The 24242-nt window shown below is 44.8% G+C and overlaps 4 protein-coding genes across 4 annotated transcripts; all 4 read right to left on the reverse strand.

Moving 5' to 3' along the window:
• Positions 1-350: 350 nt before the first annotated feature.
• On the reverse strand, positions 351-4591 carry vamp1a (vesicle associated membrane protein 1a). The gene is made up of 5 exons (XM_047018989.1): positions 4450-4591; positions 3379-3505; positions 2684-2842; positions 1111-1162; positions 351-988 (listed from the first exon to the last, which is right to left on the reverse strand). Coding segments are annotated over exons 1-5 (357 nt in total). The 5' UTR covers positions 4452-4591; the 3' UTR covers positions 351-971.
• A 1187-nt stretch (positions 4592-5778) lies between these two features.
• On the reverse strand, positions 5779-14081 carry iffo1a (intermediate filament family orphan 1a). The gene is given in 10 exon segments (XM_047019899.1): positions 5779-7891; positions 8372-8502; positions 8611-8706; positions 8993-9110; positions 9210-9397; positions 9485-9625; positions 10181-10276; positions 10407-10467; positions 12798-13687; positions 13690-14081. Coding segments are annotated over 10 exon segments (1992 nt in total). The 5' UTR covers positions 13804-14081; the 3' UTR covers positions 5779-7734.
• A 277-nt stretch (positions 14082-14358) lies between these two features.
• On the reverse strand, positions 14359-18890 carry LOC124467143 (glyceraldehyde-3-phosphate dehydrogenase-like). Its single transcript, XM_047019295.1, has 12 exons — positions 18826-18890; positions 18407-18454; positions 16589-16688; positions 16387-16496; positions 16200-16290; positions 15957-16072; positions 15766-15847; positions 15502-15653; positions 15262-15340; positions 15056-15139; positions 14751-14848; positions 14359-14681 (listed from the first exon to the last, which is right to left on the reverse strand). The coding sequence occupies exons 2-12, from the start codon at positions 18427-18429 to the stop codon at positions 14612-14614; spliced, it is 1005 nt and encodes a 334-aa protein (XP_046875251.1). The 5' UTR covers positions 18430-18454; positions 18826-18890; the 3' UTR covers positions 14359-14611.
• A 2152-nt stretch (positions 18891-21042) lies between these two features.
• ing4 (inhibitor of growth family, member 4) lies at positions 21043-24206 on the reverse strand. The gene is made up of 8 exons (XM_047019296.1): positions 24136-24206; positions 23757-23828; positions 23408-23574; positions 23128-23245; positions 22784-22895; positions 22552-22696; positions 22228-22289; positions 21043-22053 (listed from the first exon to the last, which is right to left on the reverse strand). The coding sequence occupies exons 1-8, from the start codon at positions 24170-24172 to the stop codon at positions 22014-22016; spliced, it is 753 nt and encodes a 250-aa protein (XP_046875252.1). The 5' UTR covers positions 24173-24206; the 3' UTR covers positions 21043-22013.
• Between the last annotated feature and the right edge of the window lie 36 nt (positions 24207-24242).

Consider the following 24242-nt stretch of genomic DNA (forward strand, 5'->3'; position numbering starts at 1 on the left):
ATTTTTTGCTCTTCGACATAAATAAATTGATAAAAGGTTAATTTATTTTTAGACTCTTGGTTAAGCCTTTCCTGGTTGGGTACCTGGAAAGACAGTTGGGAGAAGGGATCTGGACAGTCGGGAAGTGTGCTGCGGGGATCTGGGCCCATGGATGTGTTTGGCACTTTGCTCTGTGCTGGATTTGAACCCAGGTCGTTGTGGTTTAGGCCCTTGTTCTCACCCACTACACCTCCTTCTAATCATACTTACAAAACAAGTGAAAGTTTGCTGAAAGAACTCGTTCACAAAATACAGTGGTGTTCAGTTGACTTTTTTCTTGAATAGATCCAAGGACAATGTGATTCATGCCTTTATTAGAACAAGCACATGCCAACCAAACAGCTTATGCTTTTGCAGATATATAATCAAAGCGACTTATCAAAAATATTCCATCAAGCTCAGACTTTACTTAGAATTCTATACAGACGATTATTTGTCGACAGACAATTGTCTGTAGAATGGAGATTGTTATTCCCAGGTCAATATTGGATAATGTCACTTCATCCTTTCTCTCAGTGTAACGTAAAACATTTCTCTTTACAGTAACCACATCACATTGGAGCGAGATATGCTAGTGTGAACATAGTGACCACAGACCCACAGAATGACTAGACGGGAAAATGGAGGTTAACAAGACGAGGTAAAACACTAAACACTATTACAAACATGGCGTCACCATGGCAGGAGCACACAGAGTCTAAAAAGAGTCATCAGAGAGGGAAGGGCAACAATGAGGTTGAGACATCAAGAGCACTCTGGAAAACGCATTCAGTCAGTCCTTCATACATGGTTATGAAATGACAGAAAATGTACATTGAGGAGGCAGGCATCAGTGAAAAGGGATGGATTAGGAGACGGAAAACGGCTGACACAGGGATGAAGAGACTCAAAAGAGGAGAAAGGCTTGTCCGTTCTGTATGGCTGAGACCCGCTCAATAGAAGAAATACACTGCATGAGAAGAAAAGAGGAAATGTCAAGAAATAGTAATATTTGGTTCATGTAATACAATGAATCACAGACATGAATGACATAAGTAAACTGTTGCTGAGTTTATAAACTAGGATACTCACAGAAGACAACTCCCACGCATATAACACCTATAACTGCCATGATAATCATCATCTGAAAACAGAAAATTTAAAGGATTTTAGCTCAATACATTCTACATGTCCTCTCTTCCCCAACATATGTATATACACAACCACATACACACACATTCCAAACTGTTGAGCCACTGGTCCAGTACTTCATGTTGATTTACTGAGTGCTGGCTGCAGGTTGGTGGACCATGTAAGCAGGTGCAGCAGCCTGGGCTGACAAGGAGAGGTGTGCTCATACATCACACCGAAATAGGAGCCATGATGGAGGGCTATAAATACTGCCTGAGCCGGGGATGAAGGGATGATATTAAATAGGAGCAAAAAGTGAAATAACTGATGATGGGGGCGGGGACCAGATGACAAGGATTAGAGGAGAACAAGGGGTTAGAGTGAAGAGGGCGGGGTTGATTGTAAGTGACGTAGCATGTGTGACAGAATTTTTAGCGTGTGAGAGATCACGGGTGAAAAACATTCTGGAGAATAGGACAGACTGTTTGAGTGTATGTGTATGAGAGAGAGAAAGAGAGAGAGAGAGCAGGAAAAAGAAAAAGAGAACATGATGGGGGAGAAGGAATGAGAGAGAGAGAGAGAGAGAGAGAGAGAGAGAGAGAGAGAGAGAGAGAGAGAGAGAGAGAGAGAAGAGAGCTTGAGAGAGGAGAGCATGAGTGAGGGTTGATGATTGGGGGGGTTGCATCACGAGCCACAGCTGGGATTTAATCCTGTCCCCTCTGTAATCCAGATTGAGATTTTCTAACCTGCCCCCTCCCCCTTCCCCTACGGAGACATTTCATTGGATGGGCAACAAGCCAGCCATCTGTGCCCACAGAGAAAGAGACAGAGACAGAGAGAGAGATAACAGAAGCACAGAGAGGGAGAGAGAAAGAGGGGGAAGATTGACGTGGGACGGGTTAGGTTTATATTTTCATACTGTGAGAGAGAGGGATTGACAGATAGTTGGATGGAAAGATTGGAAATCTAATATGTTAAGTGAGTAGGAAGGAGAGAGCAGTGTACAAATTCAGGCCTAAAATGAAGCCCCTCAGTGGTGAGGCAGGCACAGTCACACAAACACACAGGACACCAGGCCACAACCAGGACTCACAGGTAGAAGAGAGATAGTTATAAAAAAACAGGGCGAATGTGTCTGTGTAAAGGGGAGCTGGTCTATACAAAATGGCTGACTGTGGAGCACCTTCTCATAATGTGCTAATATGTTACGTCATGGTAGCTTGCACTGTGCAAGCCTCAGAATAAAACCACAAAGTTGTTCTAATGGTTCAAGGCCTGACCTACTTGAAGGTTATCTTACAAATTGTTGGTATTAATTAATACCAGTCCTTTGGGAGATTTTGTCCTTTTCAGAAATTATTTGGTCTCACTCTCAATTACTGTGGTTCAGATTACAGATATGGTGTAATAACTTATATCCAGACCTTCTGCCTACATCTATAAATTGGCTTGCAACAAACACACTCACTCACTTACTCACTAAGTCACTCTGTCTTTTTCTCACACTTACATATACACACATGCACACACTCACCTTGCAGTTTTTCCACCAGTACTTGTTCTTGAGCTTGGCAGCACTGCTCTCGAACTGTGAGGCGCCAGCCTGTAGGGCATCGGCCCGGTCGTCCAGCTCAGAGAGCCGCTGGTCCCTCTCCAGAACCTTGTCCACATTTACGCGCATGATGTCCACCACCTGCAGGGGGCAACAGGGACTCTGGTCAGCAATCAGCAACACACTGGTCGAAGATTCTCAGAGACCACAGGAGAGGTGAGTATAATATGGACATCGACAGTCCACGGGACCATGTATTGAAAAGGCTACAGATCAGCGTCGTTGACAATCGTTGAGTGCCTCATCGTTTAGTCCAGGGATTTTTCCTGTGATGTGACAGGTCATGGTTATTGCTGAAGAAGACATGATAAAGGATCTGAGAGGGAAACCTCAGGTCCACAGGGTGAAACCCTCCTTCTGCCTGTTGGTGATGTCAGTCACGGGCGCAGAGCAGCAGTGGGAATGCATCTCCTCTTGGCCAATGATTGACCTCTCTCCTCCTCCAACCATCATTATTCCCTTGAACTATCACCCTATCCGTTGTTCCAAATAATCTTTCACCATCCATCCATCCCCTCATCCTTTAATTTATCTTCCCTTTTTACCCTTTCTTTCTATGACTCCAATGATCATTTCATTCTTCTCATCACCCACACACAACACAAACTGGGTCTTGCCTCGTCCACTTGTGCCTGGGTTTGCTGTAGTCGTCGGTTACTGGTGAGGTTGGGGGCCGGTGCTGGTGGCCCCCCCTCTCCCTCCGGGGCCCCTGGTGTCCCCGGTGTGGATGCTTCTGGAGTAGACCTGGAAGGGTGTGTGCAGAGGTATGGGGAGGGCGAAGCAGAAGAGAAGTTGGGAGAGAGTAGGGACATAAAGAATCATCACACAACAACATTATTAATTGCATGTGTGAAAGCATCCTTTGTTGAAATAACCCTATAGTTGATAACCTGCTGGAAGAGAATGACTGAGTTTTGGATAAGACATCAGCCCCACTGAGACTGTGAGTCTACAAGGCAATCCTGTACAACTCAGGCCTATATGAAAAGGAATACACTGATAAATAACATCTTAACACGTCAAAGGGATTATACATCTGAGACTACCCTCATGGTTTTGGATAACATCGCAAAATTATGTCTAGACAAGACAATGTTAAGACATCGACATAAATGGAGGCCTTGACACGCTGTCAAAGTTTTTCTTACATTCACGACCGATAATTACATTTATATTTAAATCTGAATGAGACAGGCTTGGTTTTCCACTAACAAAATGGAGTGAGATTAGTTGAAAAACATCGGATACAGCGCTTCACAGAATAATGTGTAGAACGATAAACCTGCCAAATGGATACCCAGATGAGCACTTACCACAACTAAAATACCACAAATAAAGTAGAAATGATTCGTAATATTGATTTACAATCGTACATTTGACATTGTTTTAATACGCTGATGAGTAATGGGTCATAGCGAATGACTCATTTTGGCACCGATATTGAGACTGTTTGTGACAGTTTGTATTTCTGTATTATCATTTAAAACAAAAAATGTTAAGTGAGGCATTTAAATGGCTACAAGATAAACAGATGCAAAATATAATTATATCCTAAAGTAACTACCTGACATCAGCAAAACTAACCAAAATACAAGATCCCCTTAAAGTTATAATGCCATAGAAAACAGCAAAATGTTAATGAATACTACCATTTGTAAATTTAAAAAAGAACAATTCCGTTTACTCACATCTCTGTGGAACGCAGCTCAATGGTTTAAATCCGAGGTAACGGGAGAGCAAAAGGGGAGCGTGTAGGTTCAATGAGAGAGAGATAGAGAGAGCGAGCGAGCGAAAGAGAGAGAGAGAGAGAGAGAGAGAGAGAGAGACAGAGAGAGAGAGAGAGAGTGAAAGAGAGAGAGAGCGAAAGAGAGACTAAGGTTGCTCCAGATCAGAGAATAATATACATAAAATTAAAAAAACATTACTAAATTCAAACGCGTTCTTTCACTTTCTCAACACACTCCCCTTATATAACTGTAAGAGCGGGTTGAGGCCGGTGAGGATAGAACCTTCCTAGACAGTTTGACGCACGTTTGTCGCGACACCGCACGGCAGTGTGCGCATCTGTGGCAGTGACAGTTGGCTGAATGAGTCCCAATCGATGCTTGGAAAAACAACTTGATTCTAAACGTCTAATTTCAGATTATATAATTACACACTAGTTTTCAATGAAATGACAACTGCAGTACAAATTGTTACAACAATTATAAAAATGTATGCGAAGAGAATGGAGGTACTGTGCTTTAGATTATTTGTAACACCTGCTCTTTCTTTTTGTTACCCATGCAGACACACACAGTTTTCCCTGAAAGTGTGTGCAGGCCTGGGGATATTCTTGCACAGTGGCATCTGGATAGGAAGTCAGTGTACCATCAGAGTTAGAGTTAGGGTTAGAATACCACCAACAGTCAAAGTGTAAAAAGTGTTTACGTTCATTCCTAGAACAGTGGTTCCCAACCCTGGTCCCCAGGGCACCCCTGTCCTGCATGTTTTAGAGGTTTCCCTACTCCAACAAACCTGATTCAAATGAATGGTCATGAGCAGGCTTCTGCAGAGCTGGATAACGACCCATTCATTTGAATCAGGTGCGTTGGAGGCATATGAAGGAGGAGTGGAGCTCAATACCAGCACTCACTCAGCACATCAGTACCCAGCTACAACACACAGCCTTTCAGAGTCCCCTCGCAGACTAACTTCCAGCTTCCTAGTGGTACTCCTTTCTGCTCCAGTGGGAAGGCCTCTGCTGAGCTGCATGCATTAGTTCCTTTCCTGCTGAAATAGCACTGGATTTTCCCTAATGGTCTCTTCATGCTGTTTTGGCTCTCTGTCATTGATTAGCTATTTAGTTGTTTTCCCCATTTCACTTTGTTCTTGCTTAGTTCTTAGGAAAGAGAATTACAAGACCATTAGGGAGCAAAGAGGGAGAAAGTAAGACAGAGACAGAAAAAGACAGAGACAGTGTGACTGGAGGGGCAGCATAAATAGAAATAAGTCAAGACAAAGTCCTCAGTCAGACCAGAGACTCATTCAAGTCCTTTTATTCTGTTTCCAGTTTCCATGATGGTAGAGGTTGTTATACACACAGTCAGCTCACAATCTGTCACTACTGTCCCTGCCACAGGATGGATATCTGAGACTGAAAGTAAAGTTTCCTCACCTCACAAACACTAAGCCACCATCTTGTCATCACTCACACAACAGTTGTCAAAAGTCATTTTTATGTTTTACGTACATTTATTAATCTTTTCAAAAGTTGACTTGCTTGCTCAACTGTACTGAATGCAATGCTATCGGATAAAGAAGAGTTATTGTTGTCTGTTGCCGGCTATGTCGATTAAGTTGTTGCTTTTGTACTTTTTATGCTTTGTTTCATTGTGGTTTCTGTACATTCCGTGGACTCTCATGAGCAAAGTCTAGACTGAGGACAGACTATATCAAGTGAATATTCATGTTGCTATTGTAGAAAAAGTGTTGTTGTTTTTGATTGCCCAAGGAGGTGAACAAGTGAACTTCCACCACACTGCTATACATACAGACACAGAAGCATCCACGCTGACAAGACATGCACACCTACTGTACAGATTCTTTTCATTTTTGTGCACACTTTAGATATTAGCTCCCTTAACATATGAGTTCCATTCGAGTCGTATTGCCTCCCCTCAGTGATTAAATACATTGTACAATTCTGTTCTACAGTGTGTTCACCTGTACATGATATTTACATTCATTAACATCTACAGTGAAAGCGTACACACTTCAGCCTTTGATACAGCCTTGCTGTTGATTACACAGGTTTGAGCAGCTTCACAAGCCTGGATTTACAAACTGTACATCGAGGAAGCAAAACACAGGTTTTTAAATATTTTTTCAAAATGTAAATAAATGATTATAATAAAATACTATGCATTTGATGTGTCAGGAAATTCGAGGGTGGATGCCTTATCAGGGACTGCATAGTCACTGAACCTTCTAGTGCTACGACTGTCCTACCATGGTGAGCTTCTCTGCTCTGTCCTGGCCAGCAGAGCTGTAGTTACTGTGGTGGAGAGAACAGGGCGTGACATCATCAGCCCAGAGGCTACTGAGGCAAGTAGAGACAAGTTTAGGTCTATATCAGGACCCCTCGACAGTAATGGTTCCTAATTTCTTAAATGTCACTTTTGTCCTATAACCTTATAGGATATCTGGCTTTAATTTCAAAACTGCACTCAATGGGTTGTGTTACAAAACATTCAATATCTTTGTGTTTGTATCCTCAGACTGTTGGTGATTGTGTTGTTGTTGATTAATGGATCCAGGATTGCTGTATACTGAAATTAGCACTGCACATGTGCTATTAAAGGGGCAGGGCTAGTGACTGGCTTGTGGCTGCATATTATTGGGATGAAGATTAAGATGGGGGGAAACTAACATTTAATTAATCAAACAACGGCAAATTGTTTTTAATTTAATGCACTTAATCTTTCTAAAACATTGTACTATTTCTATCTGCATTGTGTTATTTTAAACGAAGTGGTTTATAGCAGGACATTAAATCTTGTTCAATTTTGTTAAATCCTGTCTCAACAGGATGATTACTGCATTGACAAGGTTGAAAATGTGCAGTTATTTTTAATTGTGCATTTTGTCTTTTTTGACCAGCCAGTGTCTGGAATATAAGGCATCTTTATCAACATAAACTGTGTGCAAATCATTCAGGCTGCACTTCCCTCTGTAAAGCTAGTTGCAGTGTGCAAAATAAACGAAAGTATTCATTTGTATCGCTCATGTCTTCTTATTATAGGATACCTTTAAAGTGCTATTTAATTTCCTTGCAGTGTACTGAGTAGTATCAACCTCCAACCACAGGAGGGCAGTAATGACACTGCTTCACTAGGTCCCGGTAGTAAGACTCCGAGTCTCCTGGTTACATGATTTAAGACTAAATGTAAACAGCCCGGTGCAGATGATATTTGGAGATTTGGAGACGAGTGTTAGGGCTTCCTCCAGGGTAGGGACGGGACACAGCCTGTAGCTTGTGTGCCACAGCAGGACTCGTTACTCTCAGAGTTTCCTGGAGGAGCCTTTTTCCCTTCCCTCTCTCCATCCTCAGAGTCCTCGGCCGCCACAGGGATGAGGCAGGGAGATGTACTGGAAGGAGACAGAGAGACAGGGTGAATATCCCAAGAGGCCAGCCATGGATCTAAAAACTTGACTATCAGCTTTCAGAAGATATTTCCTAATTTGGCAGTCAGAAATATAAAAGACTCAGAGATAATTAATCAGAGAGGAGCCAAAGTTCTTTGTGGAGAATCAGTATCAGTATCTACAACCTTGTGTTTACATCTGGTTCTACCTACCCATTTACTTGTAAGTTCCCAGGTAAAGGTTTTCATGAAATAACTAGCGGGGAGTATGTGGTCGTTCTCGTACCTCCCTCTGGGCTCAGTCTCAGGAAGAGTGTCGTACCTGTCTGCCTCAGGAAGAGTGTCGTACCTGTCTGCCTCAGGAAGAGTGTCGTACCTGTCTGCCTCAGGAAGAGTGTCGTACCTGTCTGCCTCAGGAAGAGTGTCGTACCTGTCTGCCTCAGGAAAAGTGTTGTACCTGTCTGCCTCAGGAAGAGTGTTGTACCTGTCTCCGCTCTGGGTGATGAGCCTTCTGCAGGTCTCCATCTGGACGTCCAGGCCTCTCTTCATGGAGCACATCTCCATGTACTCATGGAGGTGGCGGTTCATGTCGCTCTTCGCTGTAGCCAGCTCCAGCTGGGGAGAACACACACAGATACGTAGTGTTTATATATTTCAGAGGAAACTTACACACAGACACGTGACTCATCTCAACCTTCCCTATCCCTTTGACTCCTCCTTCACCTCGATCTGGTCGATGGTATCCTGGTATTCCTTCTCTCTGGATTTGAACAGCGACTCTGTGTCCTTTATCACCTTCTCTATGGACTCATCCTGCTGCTGTCGTGTTTGTGTCATGGAGAAAGAGAAAGCAATAACAAAGCATTAAAACCTTCCATCGAGACAAGAATAGAATAGATCACCTAGTGGTCAACTAGGTGGTTACACGCATTACATGTCAATGGATTACAAGGTCAAAAATAGTCTGACCTTAGCGTTTTGGCAGAATGTGTGTGAGTTAGTGTGTGTGTGTGTGTATACCTACAGCTTATCAACACACACCTTATCACACCTTACAGTGACTTCAGGATTAATCTGTTTGAACACACACGGCATGATGACTTACCTCGCCTTGGGACTCCACGCCCAGAGTGCATCCTGGGAAATCTTCCCACAGAAGCAGGGTTTCCTCAGTTTCCTCCCAGGCCAAGCTGTCACAGTCATCCTCAAACTCACACTCTCGACTAACACACACACACACACACACATTATCATGACTAATTCAAGATCACGTATACATTTCCAACACCCAACATCCCATGCCAATCACCCCAGAAACCCACAGCTGATTCAACATCCTCTGCATTTCCTCGTTGATCTGATTGGCTGACGTGCTGCATGAATCGTCCTCTTTGGTCCCGCCTCCCTCACTTTCAGACAAACTGAAAGTCTCGTCTCCCTCGCAGCCTTTGGCGGACTGGGGCGCCTGCTTACGGGGACGACGGAGGGTGGAAGGAGGTGTGGCCACGTGCTGTGGGTGTGGGTGTTACAATGGCTGTTAATGTCATATGTCCTTTATGTCTTTCATAGTTTCCTGAGTGTATGCTATGGTTCTGACCTGGAAGATCTGGATCATGTCCTCACAGTTCCTCTGCTGAGCCACGTCACACAGCCTGGCCGTGATGTCGATCCTCCTGCAGATGTCCATGTCCACCTTCATGGCCTTCTCCTGAATCTTACTGTCCAGCTCCGACAGGTTCTGACAGACCCAGGGAGACAGGGAGGGGAAGAGAGGAATAGAGAGAGTTAGAGACCTTCACAGGGTCGTTTGGATAGTGTGTTCAACAGCATACAGCTATGCGTTCAGAAAACTCTTCTTATTAAATGTGTGACGAAAACAATTTAATTCAATGTATTCAACTTCAAATTCTTAAAAAGGAAAGTTACGAGAAACAACAAATCACTAAATGTACCAATCTATCTCCAGACCTAGTATAGAGGTATATAACACCATAGTACTCAGCTACAGGCCTATATATAGTAGGGGTCGGGAAAAAATCGATTCACATTTGAATCCCAGTTCAGTCTTCTAGCAATTCAGAAATGTCAAAAAGAATATTTTATAAAAAAATTGCTAAAAATCGGGAATTGATTTTCTAACAATTTGTGACCCCAAGAATCGATTTAAATCTAATCGTGAGGTACCAAAAGATTCCCAACCCCTAATATAACATGTCTATGAATAGAACAGCTAAATATGACAAGTGAGTCCTGGGTTCTAGTCCATCTCCTCATCAGCAAATTCTTTACTCACATTGCTCATGAGGCCTTTGAACAGGACCAGCTCTGCCTTCAGCTGTTTGACCCTGAGGGCGAGCTCATCCTGACACACCTCGCTCTCCTGGAGGTCCTACACACACACACACACACACACACACACACACACACACACGCACACACACAGTGTTAGAGCCTTCAGTCTTAAAGGTTGGAAGTGTACAGGTTGGAGGTGAGTCAGGACATGAAAGGGGGACATTTACCTCTTCAAGCTCTGAAACTTTTTCCTGCAGGTCCACCCTCGCTGTGTATTCTTCCTCCCATCTGAGACACACATGCACACACACATTGTGAAACTGCCAGACGGACTTTGTAGAAGTCAGCCAGCTGCATACAGTAGTTCTGTAGTGACAAACTAGGGTTTGAACCTTAACAGACAAGCTCTGCATGTCGCCCTCAGCCAGCTGGGTTACGTAATGGCAGCGTATGTAGAGCACACTGCAACACCCCATCAGTCTCCCACTCCTCAACCCTCAGAATGCCAGAACCGTGTGTGTGAGTGTGTGTGTGTGTGTGTGTTTGTGTCTGGGCAGGATGGTTGTTGAGTCAGCTCACGTGGATATGCGGTAAGACATTCTATTAACTGTGTGTTCACGGTGTGCTGTAGGGACACTGGCTTGGTGTTTTAAAACAGCTCCTTAGCTTGTTTTAAACACACAGCGATGTTCAACACTCTCTAACCAGGTGGTGGAACATGGGGATACAAGAGAGAGCCACTTCTGCAGTGAAAAATACCTTTTCTTCATAGGTTTAACTATTCTAATTGAATTTAAGTGAATCTTCACTTAAGCAGAAAAAAAGGTAAATACCTATTTTGTGAGCCTAAGAAAATAACCTTGACCCTCCCTTTGACACAGGAGACATTAAGAAGCCACACAGTGTGTGTATGGACCATGGCATAGACAGCCTGCTAGTCACAGAGAGACGGTTCCTTCTCTCTGCAACATGAGCAGTCTGGTCCTAATGGAAGGTTACTGATGTCAGGCTCTGGCGTTGCGATGATGTCAGCAGTCTCCCTGACGCAGCAGAGCAGGACGACTGCTTACAGGGGACAGGGAGGGAATGGAGGGGGGGAAGTGAGGGGGGAGGATAGAGGGTAGAATGGGGGAGGGAGTGAGGAGAGCAGGGAAGAGAGAGATGGGGAGAATGGGGGAGGAATGCTTGTGGATGTGTGTGCAATAGAAAAGAAAGAGCGTCATCGTGTCGGTTCTGTCTTTGTTAACAATGTGTGTGTGTCTGTATGCGTGTGTGTGTGTGTGTGAGAGAGAGAGAGAGAGAGAGAGAGAGAGAGAGAGAGAGAGAGAGAGAGAGAGAGAGAAATGCAGCTACACTGTCTGATGGCATCATGACTAGCAGTCCCAACTCTCAATACAGTGCTACAGTGCTGCATTGCAGGTGCCGGGACAAACGCAGAGGGGAGGAGAGCATGGGGTGGAGGTGGAGAGAGAACTGAAAGACAGAGAGAGGGGGTGGGGGGTAGAGAGGGAGTGAAAGAAAGGGTGTAAGGGGGGGTGAGAAGAAAGGAGTGAGGTGGATGAAAGAGACAGTGAGAGAGGGAGAGGGAGATAGAAAAAGGGAGAAAAAAAGAGAGCTGGAAAGAAAGGGGGAGGAGATACAGGAGAGCGTGCCAGGTCATGTGATAAGGTGAGAAAAAAAAGTGTTTTCGAACTTCTCCCCTGTTGATTGTCATCATAATCCTCCACTGGGTTGCCAGATCCCTCATCTGGTGGGCATGTTTGAACTATATCCCCTACAAGCCTTGAAAGGCATTAATATCACTTGGAGCATTACATGGATTTAAGAGAGATGAAAAGGAGAGACTAAAGAATGTACACTCTTGAGGCTACGCATCCTTTTTAACCTCTTACAACATCACCTCTTATCATGTGCCTTTAACGATGACATCAGAATCACAATAAACAGTTGGATTTTGTTCATTTGCATTACCCTGCCATTTCCAGCATCCATTTAGCTTTAACTCCATTTAGAACACATAAGATCGATATCTGAGAATAGCATTGGCTTGCTCACTAAGAGAGAATAATGAAGGTGCTGTTAAGTCATCAGGCTACACTGTTTCCTGTGGTCAGATCTCAAGCTGCCTGGTGTCAGGGTCTGGAGCCATCTTCATAACACGTTTGTAACCAGTAGACCCATACTGTACACTGTAAGACCTCAGTGAACAGATCATCACACAACCTACTGACTACTGGAAACCATCCCTCTGGTTCTGAAAGAAACATCAGCATCAGCATCAGCATCACCACCACCACCACCACCACCACCACCACCAGCACCACCAGCACCACCACCACCAGCACCACCACCACCACCACCACCACCACCACCAGCACCACCAGCACCAGCACCACCAGAAACATCATCATCCTGCTCCTTTTCTCACAATCTCCAGACTCACATGTCATGTTTGTGTACATTGATTGAATGTTTACCAATCTTACCACACATTCTTAGAATCTGTGTCAAAGTGTCATGATCGTAATGGGGATATGAAGCTATCGGCATCTATGGTTCTGTTAGCTCATATGCAGACAAACAACATCACTGCAGAACCTGGTAGTTTCATTTCTCACCTGCGCTTGTACTCGTCTCTCTCTCGTTTCACTTTAGCGAGCACGTTGTACAGGGCCCGTATCTCCGGTGTGATGGTGTCGATCTGCACTCCCACCCCGTCCGAATGCGCACAGGACACTCCAGGGACAGTTGCGCGGGCCTCTCTGCCTGAGTCAAATCGGCGGGTGTGGTTGTAGGACCAAAGGTTTCCCGGTAGGAAGCGCGGAGGCGGGATACTGTAGACCCCTGTCCCTGAACTGACGTACCTCTCATTAATGTTGGAGATAGTTTTGGATGAGTCCGTTGGAGTCCTCGGGCTAACGGGGATACTGGAAGTGAGGTTCGAATTGGAATCGGTCAGCGTAAGGTTAGGATTTGAGTTTGCGAGCATTGATCTACTGTTGGATTCAATGGAGAGGGAGGTGGGCCTGTGAAGTGAAGGAGATAACAGGCCTCCAGGCATATATGCGGGGTTATTTGCGTTCTGAACTGGGACGTGTCCGGGCCATAGGGGAAGAGGCCCGATGAAACCGGTCTGTACCCCCATCTCTTTGGTCACCGGCTTTTTCACTGGTGCGTCTCCGCTGTCCTCGTTGTTTTCCAAGGCCATCTGAAGCTGTTTCTCCAACGCTTTATTCCGACGTTCCAGCTCGTGTACTTTGGCCAAAAAGCAACGGAATCTTAAATTCAGGGTTTTCAGAACGCTTATGTTGGAGCCCAGGTCGTTCCGAAGCGCCATCGCAGCTGGGGGCGGAGGCGTGCGGTGCATGGAGTTGTTTAGATGCAGGTATTCAAGTCCCGATGGTGGGAAAGCACCGAAGTCCAGGCCAGATAGCCCGTCCTGTCCGAAGCCGGTGTTGTCGCCCAAGATATATCCAGATTCAGGTGCGCCGTAATAGTCCAGGCCTGCAGGGGGGAGACTGACTGGCTAGTCAATTGATGCTGCTGCTGCATCAGAAAGGCGTTCTCCCCCAGTAACGGATTCATATTAGAGTATGAAAATCTGAAATGCTCGAAATCCGGCATGGAAAAGTGTCCTTTATTTAGCTTGACAGCTAATTCCTAACGCAGATAAGTTAGTTAAAATGTATTTGATTTACTTACGACTAAGGCTACGGCAAAGAAAAACTGCGCCAATGCCACAAAAATATGTCCCGGATAGCAAAGATGCGTTTTTTTTTTTTTTTTTTTTTAAAGCTGTGTTGTCCAGATTAAAATGAACTACGCACCTGGCATGGAACATCCACTAACTTTAGCGTTGGTATAAGGGTAGTCCTAGCAGCGATGTAGCAGTATTAACAGCCTGCCAGGAATGAATAAGCGACGGACTGCGGCTCATAACTACCGCTGGAACTGGAGTAGAAGCGCACCTACGGATTTCGAAGGACCTAGTGAACGACATTTAATAGGCTTTAACACCTACAATTTGAATTGTCCTGCACTAGTCAGTTTTAGAATTAATATAGCCTAATCGAGGGGTTTAAAATCCACGGTGACGCAAGGCGCGATTACGTTTAGACTGCCTGAAGACAGTTTAATAACGTATAAATCATTACCAAATGTACAAATATCTGGGCATTGTTTTCAGTCAAACCAGACTTATTCACAGACTTTTATTGTGACAGTGCAAAGTTGACAACGACAGTGCAGCAGACCACAGGTGTCAAGACACATTCCGTAAGCAAAGTCAGTCATCCTACCCAGGTCTTCCAAATGTACAGAAAAGATGACTTTTTAATATAAAAATGTTATTGAATTCATCGATGGGTTCATTCTCTAGTTGACTTCAGGTGGGGCCCAGGTCTGGAGAAGGTCGTAGGTCAGGGTGGAGACATTACTCCTTGGAGGCCATGTGCAGGATGAGGTCACAGACACGGTGGCTGTAGGCAAACTCATTATCGTACCTGTGGGCGAAGCGGACAGATTTAGTGAACGGTAGTACAGGTGTTCCTTAACGAGCTGCGAATACCCACCATGACACCAGCTTGACGAAGTGGTCATTGAGAGCGATGCCTGCGCCAGCATCGAAAATGGAGGAGCGGCAGTCACCGTTGAAGTCTGTTGACACAACCTGAGACAAGCAGGCCAAGAACAGCGGTCAGGCGGTCGTCTCATTATACAGCAAGCCACTGCCCCCTACTGTTTGAGCCCATGTACTACATATTCTGCACATGCATGTGTCCACATGGTGAGAAAAAGGATTCATTTTATGACGTCAGACCATGGATGCACTGAGATCCCTATGAGGGTGTCAGAAGCGGTAGAGGGCGGTGCTTACATGGTCCTCTGTGTACCCCAGAATTCCCTTCATGGGTCCTTCAGCAGCGGCCTTGATCACCTTCTTGATATCGTCGTACTTGGCCTGGGGAATGACAGGCCAACACCAGGGCTCAATGCAGGCTTGAAGACTGGACCTGTGTCCAGGGAACCCAACTATTTAACAAGGCCACACTAAAGGTGGTGCAATTTTGCTAAAGGGCTTACGGGCTTCTCCAGACGAACAGTCAGGTCAACCACAGACACGTTGGGGGTTGGGACACGGAAGGCCATACCAGTCAGCTTGCTGTGGGAAACAGTTGTCAGGTTAGAGTCACCAGTACAGAAAAATTATAAATGTGCATTTGACCAAAAAGACATTGACCACACCCCCTAATAAGAACAAGAAACTAATTGTACAACCTCCTTTTCCACACAATCATTTGTCAAGGACACCCGTCAACGTACCCATTCAGCTCAGGAACAACCTTGCCCACGGCCTTGGCAGCGCCGGTGGAGGCGGGGATGATGTTCTGGGAGGCACCACGTCCGTCTCTCCACAGTTTACCGGAGGGTCCGTCTACGGTCTTCTGTGTGGCCGTGATGGCATGGACTGTGCTCTGAAGGGAGGAGGGGTGAACGTCAAGTTCGACAACTTCAAGGAAAGCCTGTTGATCAACATCCATAAGGTATTCATTATTCATCCTCAAGCCACTAGAGGGCCCTCCTCACCATGAGTCCCTCCACAATGGTGAAGTTGTCATTGATGACCTTGGCCAGGGGAGCCAGGCAGTTGGTAGTGCAGGAAGCATTGCTGTGGAAACAAAGCAAACGCTGAAGAACTCAAGCAGAACGGATCAAGTTTGGTTTCCCAATTGAAGAGACACACGTGACGTTGACAGGGCGTTCCGTCCTTCACTTACCTGACAACAGTCATGGAGTTGTCGTACTTCTCGTGGTTCACGCCCATCACAAACATGGGGGCGTCGGCACTGGGAGCAGAGATGATCACCCTCTTGGCCCCGCCTTTCAGGTGGAACTGGAGGAGGAAAGGGTCATTTAGCGAGAAATCTTTCAAAGCAGTTTCAAAGCACATGAAGCTGAAAAGGTCAACATTTACTTATACATTTTGTTTGCTGGTCGAAACCAGAACATGGGAGACTTACGGAGGCTTTCTCAATGTTGGTGAACACGCCAGTAGACTCAACCACGTAGGTGGCACCAGCATCAGCCCACTTGATGTTAGTTGGGTCTTTCCTGGATAGCACAGAACAATACACCATCACAACCCAAACCAGCAGAGCACACCCAGACATCTGACACTAGCCCACAAGCCAGCCTGAGAGAACTCACTCGTGGAAGACAGTGATGGACATGTTGCCGATGATCAGTTTGCCGCCCTCGGCCTTCACTTCTCCGTGCTTCCACACGCCGTGTGTGGAGTCATACTTGAACATGTAGACCTGTGGACAGGAGCAGAGACACTCAGAACCCAAACCACCCTAACCCATTGACATCTGCCTCCATGCCTCTTTATAAAAGCAGCCTTTCTCACCATGTAGTCCAGGTCAATGAAGGGATCGTTGATGGCGACAACCTCCACCTTGCCACCTAAGGCAGCAGCGCGGGTGACCAGACGCCCGATGCGGCCAAATCTGACCAGAAAGAAACACAATATGTAAAGGGCAGCAGCAATACAAGAGAGAATGACAGTAGACAATCATGGCATGTCTGTTGTAGATATACAAACAATGGTGCTGTAACTTTTCAAGGATACATCCCTGTGACTGCATTTCATTTGACCACTAGAGGGAAGTAGCTGTATATCCTCCACACCAAATAATCCATCCATACAAGGCCTGCCAAAGTCTGACGTAACAAAACTTGACATTAGCGGCCCAAAGCCTCCGTTTATCCCTAATATGGACGCAGTCTGCTCAGCCACACTGGCCTTGACAGCAGACATGGAGAACAAGGAGCTGGTCGAGGGCAGAAGTGGACAGGTATCCAGCCCAACAGTTGATACAGCATTAGAAAACTTCTAGTTGCTTTCACAAAAAGCAATCAAAGCATGATGTTAGGGTTCAGTGGCAGTTTACAAATCTAAGACCTTCACAAGGATAATGTGTGTTACAGATGCAGCCCCATGGATATAAAGCTCAGTGGAATGAATCTATACCCTGCAGTCCTATAGCTGGAGTGGTGAATGAGACCTAATCTAGAAGTTACTGGTTAACCAAACCCACCACTGATAGTGACGATGCCCATCTAGACAAGTCAACCGGAAGGTCTAATGTTCCCATTGTCAACGGGACTGCAACACTCCTGTCTGAGTTGCTCTCAGTTTCAACAGTCAGCTGATCTGCAAAAACTTAACTCTAACCAAGCTCCTTGCATAGCCAACATGACATTCTGTTAATGATGCTTGGAACTGTTGCCATAACAATTACAAAAGCTTGCCAGCTGTTCCAGGATCTGCTGTAGTCCTACACTGACCAGTAAAACATAGCCCAAGCTATGTAAATCTAACCAGAAGAGGACATCCAATTACCTTAAATTGTAATGTTTCTAATCGTGAGCCAATATTAGGGTGACCACTGACGCATGCCGGCACACCCCCTTAGCTAAACTAAGACCCTATAAGAATGCATCAGTCTAACAGTTCACCAGGGGGATATCAGTGTTGGGAAACAATGTAGGCAAGAAAACCTTCTGAACACACAAACCATAAGGTGTCTGTCAAATCATAGCTACTTCAGTAGCTAGTTATAAAGGCAGACCATTTCCTCCTTGTGTGGGGTGATTAGATTTAGGCCAACCTTTTAGGTTTCAATCCTTTATAAAAAGGTTGATATACTTCACTAACAGCCTTGTCTAGGCACCAATGTTTCATGTTACAAACAGGCATGGTTTCCTGAGGCTTGTCTGGCTAAAGTGCCTGTCATATCATGCTAATCCCCCCCCCCCCCACACAGTGGCAGCTGCCACATCAGGTTGATAAGGTTTAGAGAGAGCACAGAGAGCCTCAGAGCTCCCTGAAACTGGCCTTCAGTGGCCTCTGAACTTTGCTGGAAAGGTTATGTGTATATAAATACACATACAGACTAAAGGAATGTGACAGCTGAGGAAAGGAGAGATAGAAGAGAGGGTTGCTACGGGACAGACGTGACACAGCCTGGGGATATAAATAACAGAAAAGACCCAGACACGCTCCAGGAAGGTAGAATATAAGAGAATGGTCAGCCATGATGGACTTACACCTCAGTGACAGTACAGACACTAACCATAAGGATGTCTCCGACACATCCAAATGGACCTTTACTCTGCCGACCTTCCATCAAATGCCCATCTAAAAGGGGAAAAGCAGACTCACCCATTGATTCCAATCTTTACCATTTTGCCTGTTCTGTTCAAGTCCTCACTGAAAAACAAACAATTCTATTTAACAATGAATTAAACAATGGGAAATTAACTTTGCAGTATTTTTACTAGGCTAAAACACCAGAATCCAATCTACAAATCTTTAATGCTTTCGTTTACCGAAACCATTTCAAGCTAAAAAGATGCAGAAATCCTTGAACTAAGAAAACCTATGAAAGGATGCCCGTATTTTCAGTGACAATTAGAGTTATAACGCCAAAAGTCAACTGCTGTTATTTACGTTGTTATACATTGGATACCGCATGAATCCTAATATTATGAAAGAATGAATGCATAAAAAAACACCGCATTAGATGCACGAACACAGGGAAAGCTAAAAAGTAAAAAACACAAACAAAAGTTGAAAAGTACCGTTTATGAAGGGCCTCTGTCTTTCCACTTTGCAAGTGAGAGCGGGGACGATAAACAATGTGCACACTTTTTATACACGCTGAGCCCCTGGACACTCCCCTCATGGACACACGTTCCCAGAGAGAGCACGCCCCTTGATAATGTCAAGGTCGTTGTTGCTTGTCAATCTAGAATAAGTTCCCTACAGTAGGCCTACATCAGAGATTTCCCGAGCAACTGTACTGGGCAGCCAATTGGCAGCTTCTTCACTTGGCCAACTTTGCGCGACTGACCGACTTTTGCTTTGCAAAATAAAAACTCAGACTGAAAACTAAATGCTTTTGCTTTTAGCATTGCTTTTATCTATTATTTGGCCAAGAGCCCAAAACTCCAGAGCTGCCTACTTGAAGCTGCCTCGAATTCAGATAATGAGCCCTTGGGCCATGTGATGAGGCTACGTGAAGTACAGCACGATGAGGGCTACACTTATTTGAAGAATGGAATTGAAATATACCGTTTCATTGTCAGTCAGTGACATATGTCTACTTCATAATTTAAGATAAAATATTTTGTTTTCGCAATATATAAATGCACATCTTCTGCTCCATGTTTCAGGATGTGTAGGGAACTGGTAAAGGAGATTGGAGCCTAGTTACTGAAACTCTTCCTTATCCTAGTCACACACCATCCCTATGACCTGCAGATGCAGTGCCAACTAAGAGAGAGAGAGTGAGAGAAAGGATCCATTTCCACCGACAGCTGACATTTAGAGGAAAGACTTTAAGGCCCTTGACAAAAACCTGCCAACACCCTGCCACCCTCTCCCCCTCACCTTCCCACTTTCCTCCTTTCATATTGTGTAGAGTGAGGGGGCATGGAACAGCCCGGAACACCAGTCTGCTTCAGGGAAAATCATGTACCTACCCCACACTGTAAAGTTTGGTGTTACAAAATTACATATGTTTGGGATCATATAAAGTCCTGTCCATGTAAATGAATGAAATAGAAAGAAACACTGGATGCATGGTTGGAGAATGTGGCCTCGTCTGTGGCGTTTATGGTCTGAGCAGAGGCACATATCAAATGAGAGGAAAGCTAAAGGTTAGGTCATTGTCTGGATATACATGATTTGGCTGAATTCCCCCACTCCAAGTCCATTCCTCCTGGGTCATTCACTAGTTCCTCCTTGCTAATTATCCTCATCTCGTAATTCATGTCAAATGTCAATAAGACACACTTGTTCCGGCAGTACAACAGTACTTAGGAATGGTTTGCTTGACCCGATGTTAGTTTCCTCAAGGATCATGATGACTCTTGCTTAGAGACTTGTTGCTCTTGTGGTTAGTGGTAACTGATTTACATTTTTGTACTTGCTGTGATATATTGTTTTTATTGTTGCTTGTTTTTCAACAGGTACACTTGCACTTATAGCGGTTCATGTTGTTTAATTGTAACTTGTTTAACTACATGCTCTTATGGTTCTTCCCTTTGGCACTTATTTTGGTTGTTCACAATATGTGCTGCATGTTTTGGCTACTCGCAATGTTTTGGGGCTATCTTGTTGTTATTATCATTGACCTATGCACTTTGTAAAGCTCTCTCTTGGAAGTCGCTTTGGATAAAAGCGTCTGCTAAATAAATACATGTAAATCCATTTAAAACCAAACGTCCGATTCACAGCTTATTCTAGAAACGCACGACTCAAGGAGGAGTCTGTATTTCCGTAAATTGGAATCCCTCTCCAGTAGGGGTAAGAGGCTGCTGTGTATAGGCCCACAAGCTACTGCAGCACTCTGACTGCATGCCCGGTGACAAGACAAGCTGAAAAACACTGATTGTAAACACCATGCTCAGTGAAAGAGGGAAGCCATCCTTGAGCATGGCCTTCCTCCAAGTCACACAGGTCACTGAAAGGTTGGGCTAAAAATAGGACAGGTAACCTTCTCAATGACCAGACCAAACTACTGTATACACTGTACTGCTCCTCCATGATGGCCTGTGCCTTCGCTTCATATAGGCCCGATATGCCAAAGGGTATGACATTTGACGGCCAGCATTCCTAGACAGGCAGAGCGATTGGTTGGGTGTGGAGTCAAGGGGGCATATATGAAGCAGAGGGTGAGATGAGACTAAGGCATGCTATAAACTCACTGCTATCCCACTTTTGAAATAAGGGAATCTAATGTAAGCATAAGTTGGTTTGAGGAAATAAGTTCAAGAAAATGATAGGTTCATAAATCATTTTTGGGAGATTTAATAGTCCATAACCGAAGACACCCAAAACTATATCCAGTCAATAATACAGCACTGTTTCAAGTAGAATACAAAACAATGGCAACAAAAATGCATTCCTCAATCTTCATCACGGTAAAATCAATCTATGTATTTGACAAAGCATTGGTCACATTGTGCTCAAAAACGTCAACTCTCTGGGGAGTGTTATTTAAGAAGGGTTCCTGCTCGTAAAGAAAATGTTGGTATTAAAAAAGATTGCCTAGCTACAATATATGGCAGACAAGGTATTATTTAACATCATTTGAAACGGCCTATAAGATTTAATAACTTTGCCCCATCCAAGAATAGACACAATATTGTCAGCACATCTACCAGTCCTGTCTCTGCTGTTTGTGCCTCTGGAAGTTCTGCCTTGGAGATTAACATGGCATTGGGCAAACACTGAACACAGGTGATTGTGTTTGTAAGAGAGCCAATCAGTCAATTTGGTTCAAACTGACATATACAGGCCTTGCTGCTGTCTCCTCTCACGCTCAGTTGGACTGTCGTTTCACATTACACAACATGAGAAAGGATTTTCCAACGAGCTGCTTTCAAATCTCAACAGTCTGTTAGGATTTGCTCATAGGAAGCAATAACTTTAGCATGATATCCTATTTTTTTATTCATATTCAAATGTTATAATGTGAAGTTGTGTGGTATAATTAAGCATATAAAGGCAACAATGAAAAGGCAAAACAAAGATCAAACCTTGAATGTGTACATACTACAACTCCTTTCTCGCTTCTTTCTGTTTGACAGAGAAAAGGTGTAGGCCTGGGTGGTGGTACAACAGTCCAACATACTGCTGAGAGAGGGAGTGGGATCAGAGATACAGAGATATCTACTCCACCACCAGGGACTCTAGCTAGACGGTGTCCATGGAGGTCACTGGCATAGTTGACTCTACTGACTATGTCAATCTGTTACTGAGATCACTTCTTCTTCCTCTCCTGAGTACACCGTGGACAGTACCTGGGAGGAGGGAGAAGGAGACCGAGCAGGAGAGAGAGAGACAGACAGAGAGAGAAATTATGGCATTGATAAAAGTCAGTTCGATTAGTCAGCATAATAAATCCAAATGATAAACCATGGGGCAAAATATTCCTTGATGTGTGTTGTAGATGAAAGATCCCACTGCTAACTCACCACTTCCCTCTAGGTTTCGTGGTCAGACCAACGCAGGCGAAGTGGAACCACTCAATAGAGCACTGCAATGACAACACACACGCACACACACGCACACACACACCAGGATTAGAACTTGCGGGTGGAAGACGGGACATTCCTGACTTGAGACCGCCCCCTTGTGGATGGAACAGAAAGCTCCTGTGCTGATCAGAGCGCAGAATAAGTCAAGCTGAATGAATGACGAGTGCGGCTGCATGTACTGGGATGGGGATACCCCTCTGCAGAGTCTGTGTGTGCTGAATCCAGATCTCCACATTTCCTTATCTCTACATGTGGACTCACGTCTGTGTTGTCACAGCCAATCATTTCTCCGTAGGACACCTGGTGACAGAGGCAGTAGGTGGGCTCGTTGGGGTCCACCGGCATGTCCAGGACATCAGAGGGGTGCACGTTCCCAAAGTTCACCACAGGGGCGGGCAAATCCGCTCTGGGGGGTTACAACACAAGCAGTCAGGACCGAAACACAGCGAAGTAGACCACCCCACTGGGCATCGGAACTGACAGCACCACATACGTCTGTGTGAGCTTGACTTTCTTCTGGGCGCTCTTGGGGCTGCAGTCCTCGTCTGACTTGACCTTTGACCTGGACCTGGCCACCTTCTTCTCCTTGGGACCCCTCAGATCGCCTGAGCAGAGAGAGGAAAGACAGACGGTTATAGAGGAGCACGGTTCTGTCGGTGGTAAAGAGAGGAGAGGGGAGCAGGGAAAGATAGAGAATTCAGTGAGGGATGGACGACTTGTCTAGCACAAAAGACGAGGTCACAATGTGCGAGGGCGATAGAAGACAGGAACAGATACAGACAGCGTGTGTATGTGTGTGTGTCAGTCTAAGGGAGAATGACACTCGTAGAAACCCACTCTTGTCTCTTCCTTTGCTGGAGGTGGAGTCATAGTCGGTGCTTTCGATCTGCTTCTCCTTCAGGTCAGCTTCGAAGCGGGCAAGGTCTGTATCCAGGCGACGAATGTGCTTGTCCACCTGAGGGAGTCACACAACAACTCACTCACTAACTGGGGTCTATTTACATCATTGTCTGGGTTAGGACACTCACTGACAACGTATATGATTCGGAATAAATCCGCTTTCTCTAGGTAAACTCATTCTATCCATCTCTGGATAAACCAACTCCAACTAACTCACCATTTCATAAGTCTGCATGGCCAGCTGCACCTTGTCGTCTCCGAATTCTTTACATTTGCCGTAGGACTGCTGTATGTCCCGGAGCAGAGTAAGCTTTTGCTCCGAGGTCAGAGACCGTGCGTTGGACGTGTACTCCTTAGCCTTCAAGTCTATCTGGCCTTTCAAGTCTTAAAAGGGAGGGGGGGAGAGAGAGAAATGGAGGGAGGGAAGAAAAGGCATGGGAAAGCACAGAAGGAAGGACATAGTGTCAACATGTAAACATATTTTATAAAATTAGTCTCAATTCCATGTATCACAAGAATTTAGAAACAAGGAAAATGTAAGTGTCCACCATGAATTGAAGCCTTACCCTCGGTCCGCTGGTCCAGATCTCTCATGAGTGTGAAATTTCTTTGAAGCTCAAAAGGAAGGTTTTCAATACCTAGTAATAGATTCAGCACATAACATTCTTGCGTCATATAAAATACGGGCAAGCAAAATAGTGACTGTACACAAGCTAGATAGATAGTAAACTACGGAAAGCTTTATGAACAATTAACGTTATATAAATTGCTTGCTAGAAAGCTAATGTTAGCTGACTAGCTCGCGTCAGCGAGTTGGACACGTATTTCAGTCATTTCTCTTTGATGTTAGAACACGTCAGTGCAACCGTGGTTTATTTTGGAATATATATTTCGCCGGCCAAACAACCGTTTATAACTAGAACACTTAAAAAAATGAAATCTTACTGTCCAGGTAGTGTTCCAAATACATTCCCGCCGCCATCTTGAAAAGCGTAAATAAACGATTTACCTTCCGGTCAAACAGGAAACAAAGTCTTGGTGCTCATCCAACA

Source organism: Hypomesus transpacificus, chromosome 4, assembly GCF_021917145.1.
Source record: "Hypomesus transpacificus isolate Combined female chromosome 4, fHypTra1, whole genome shotgun sequence".
In the NCBI taxonomy this organism is placed as follows: domain Eukaryota; kingdom Metazoa; phylum Chordata; class Actinopteri; order Osmeriformes; family Osmeridae; genus Hypomesus; species Hypomesus transpacificus.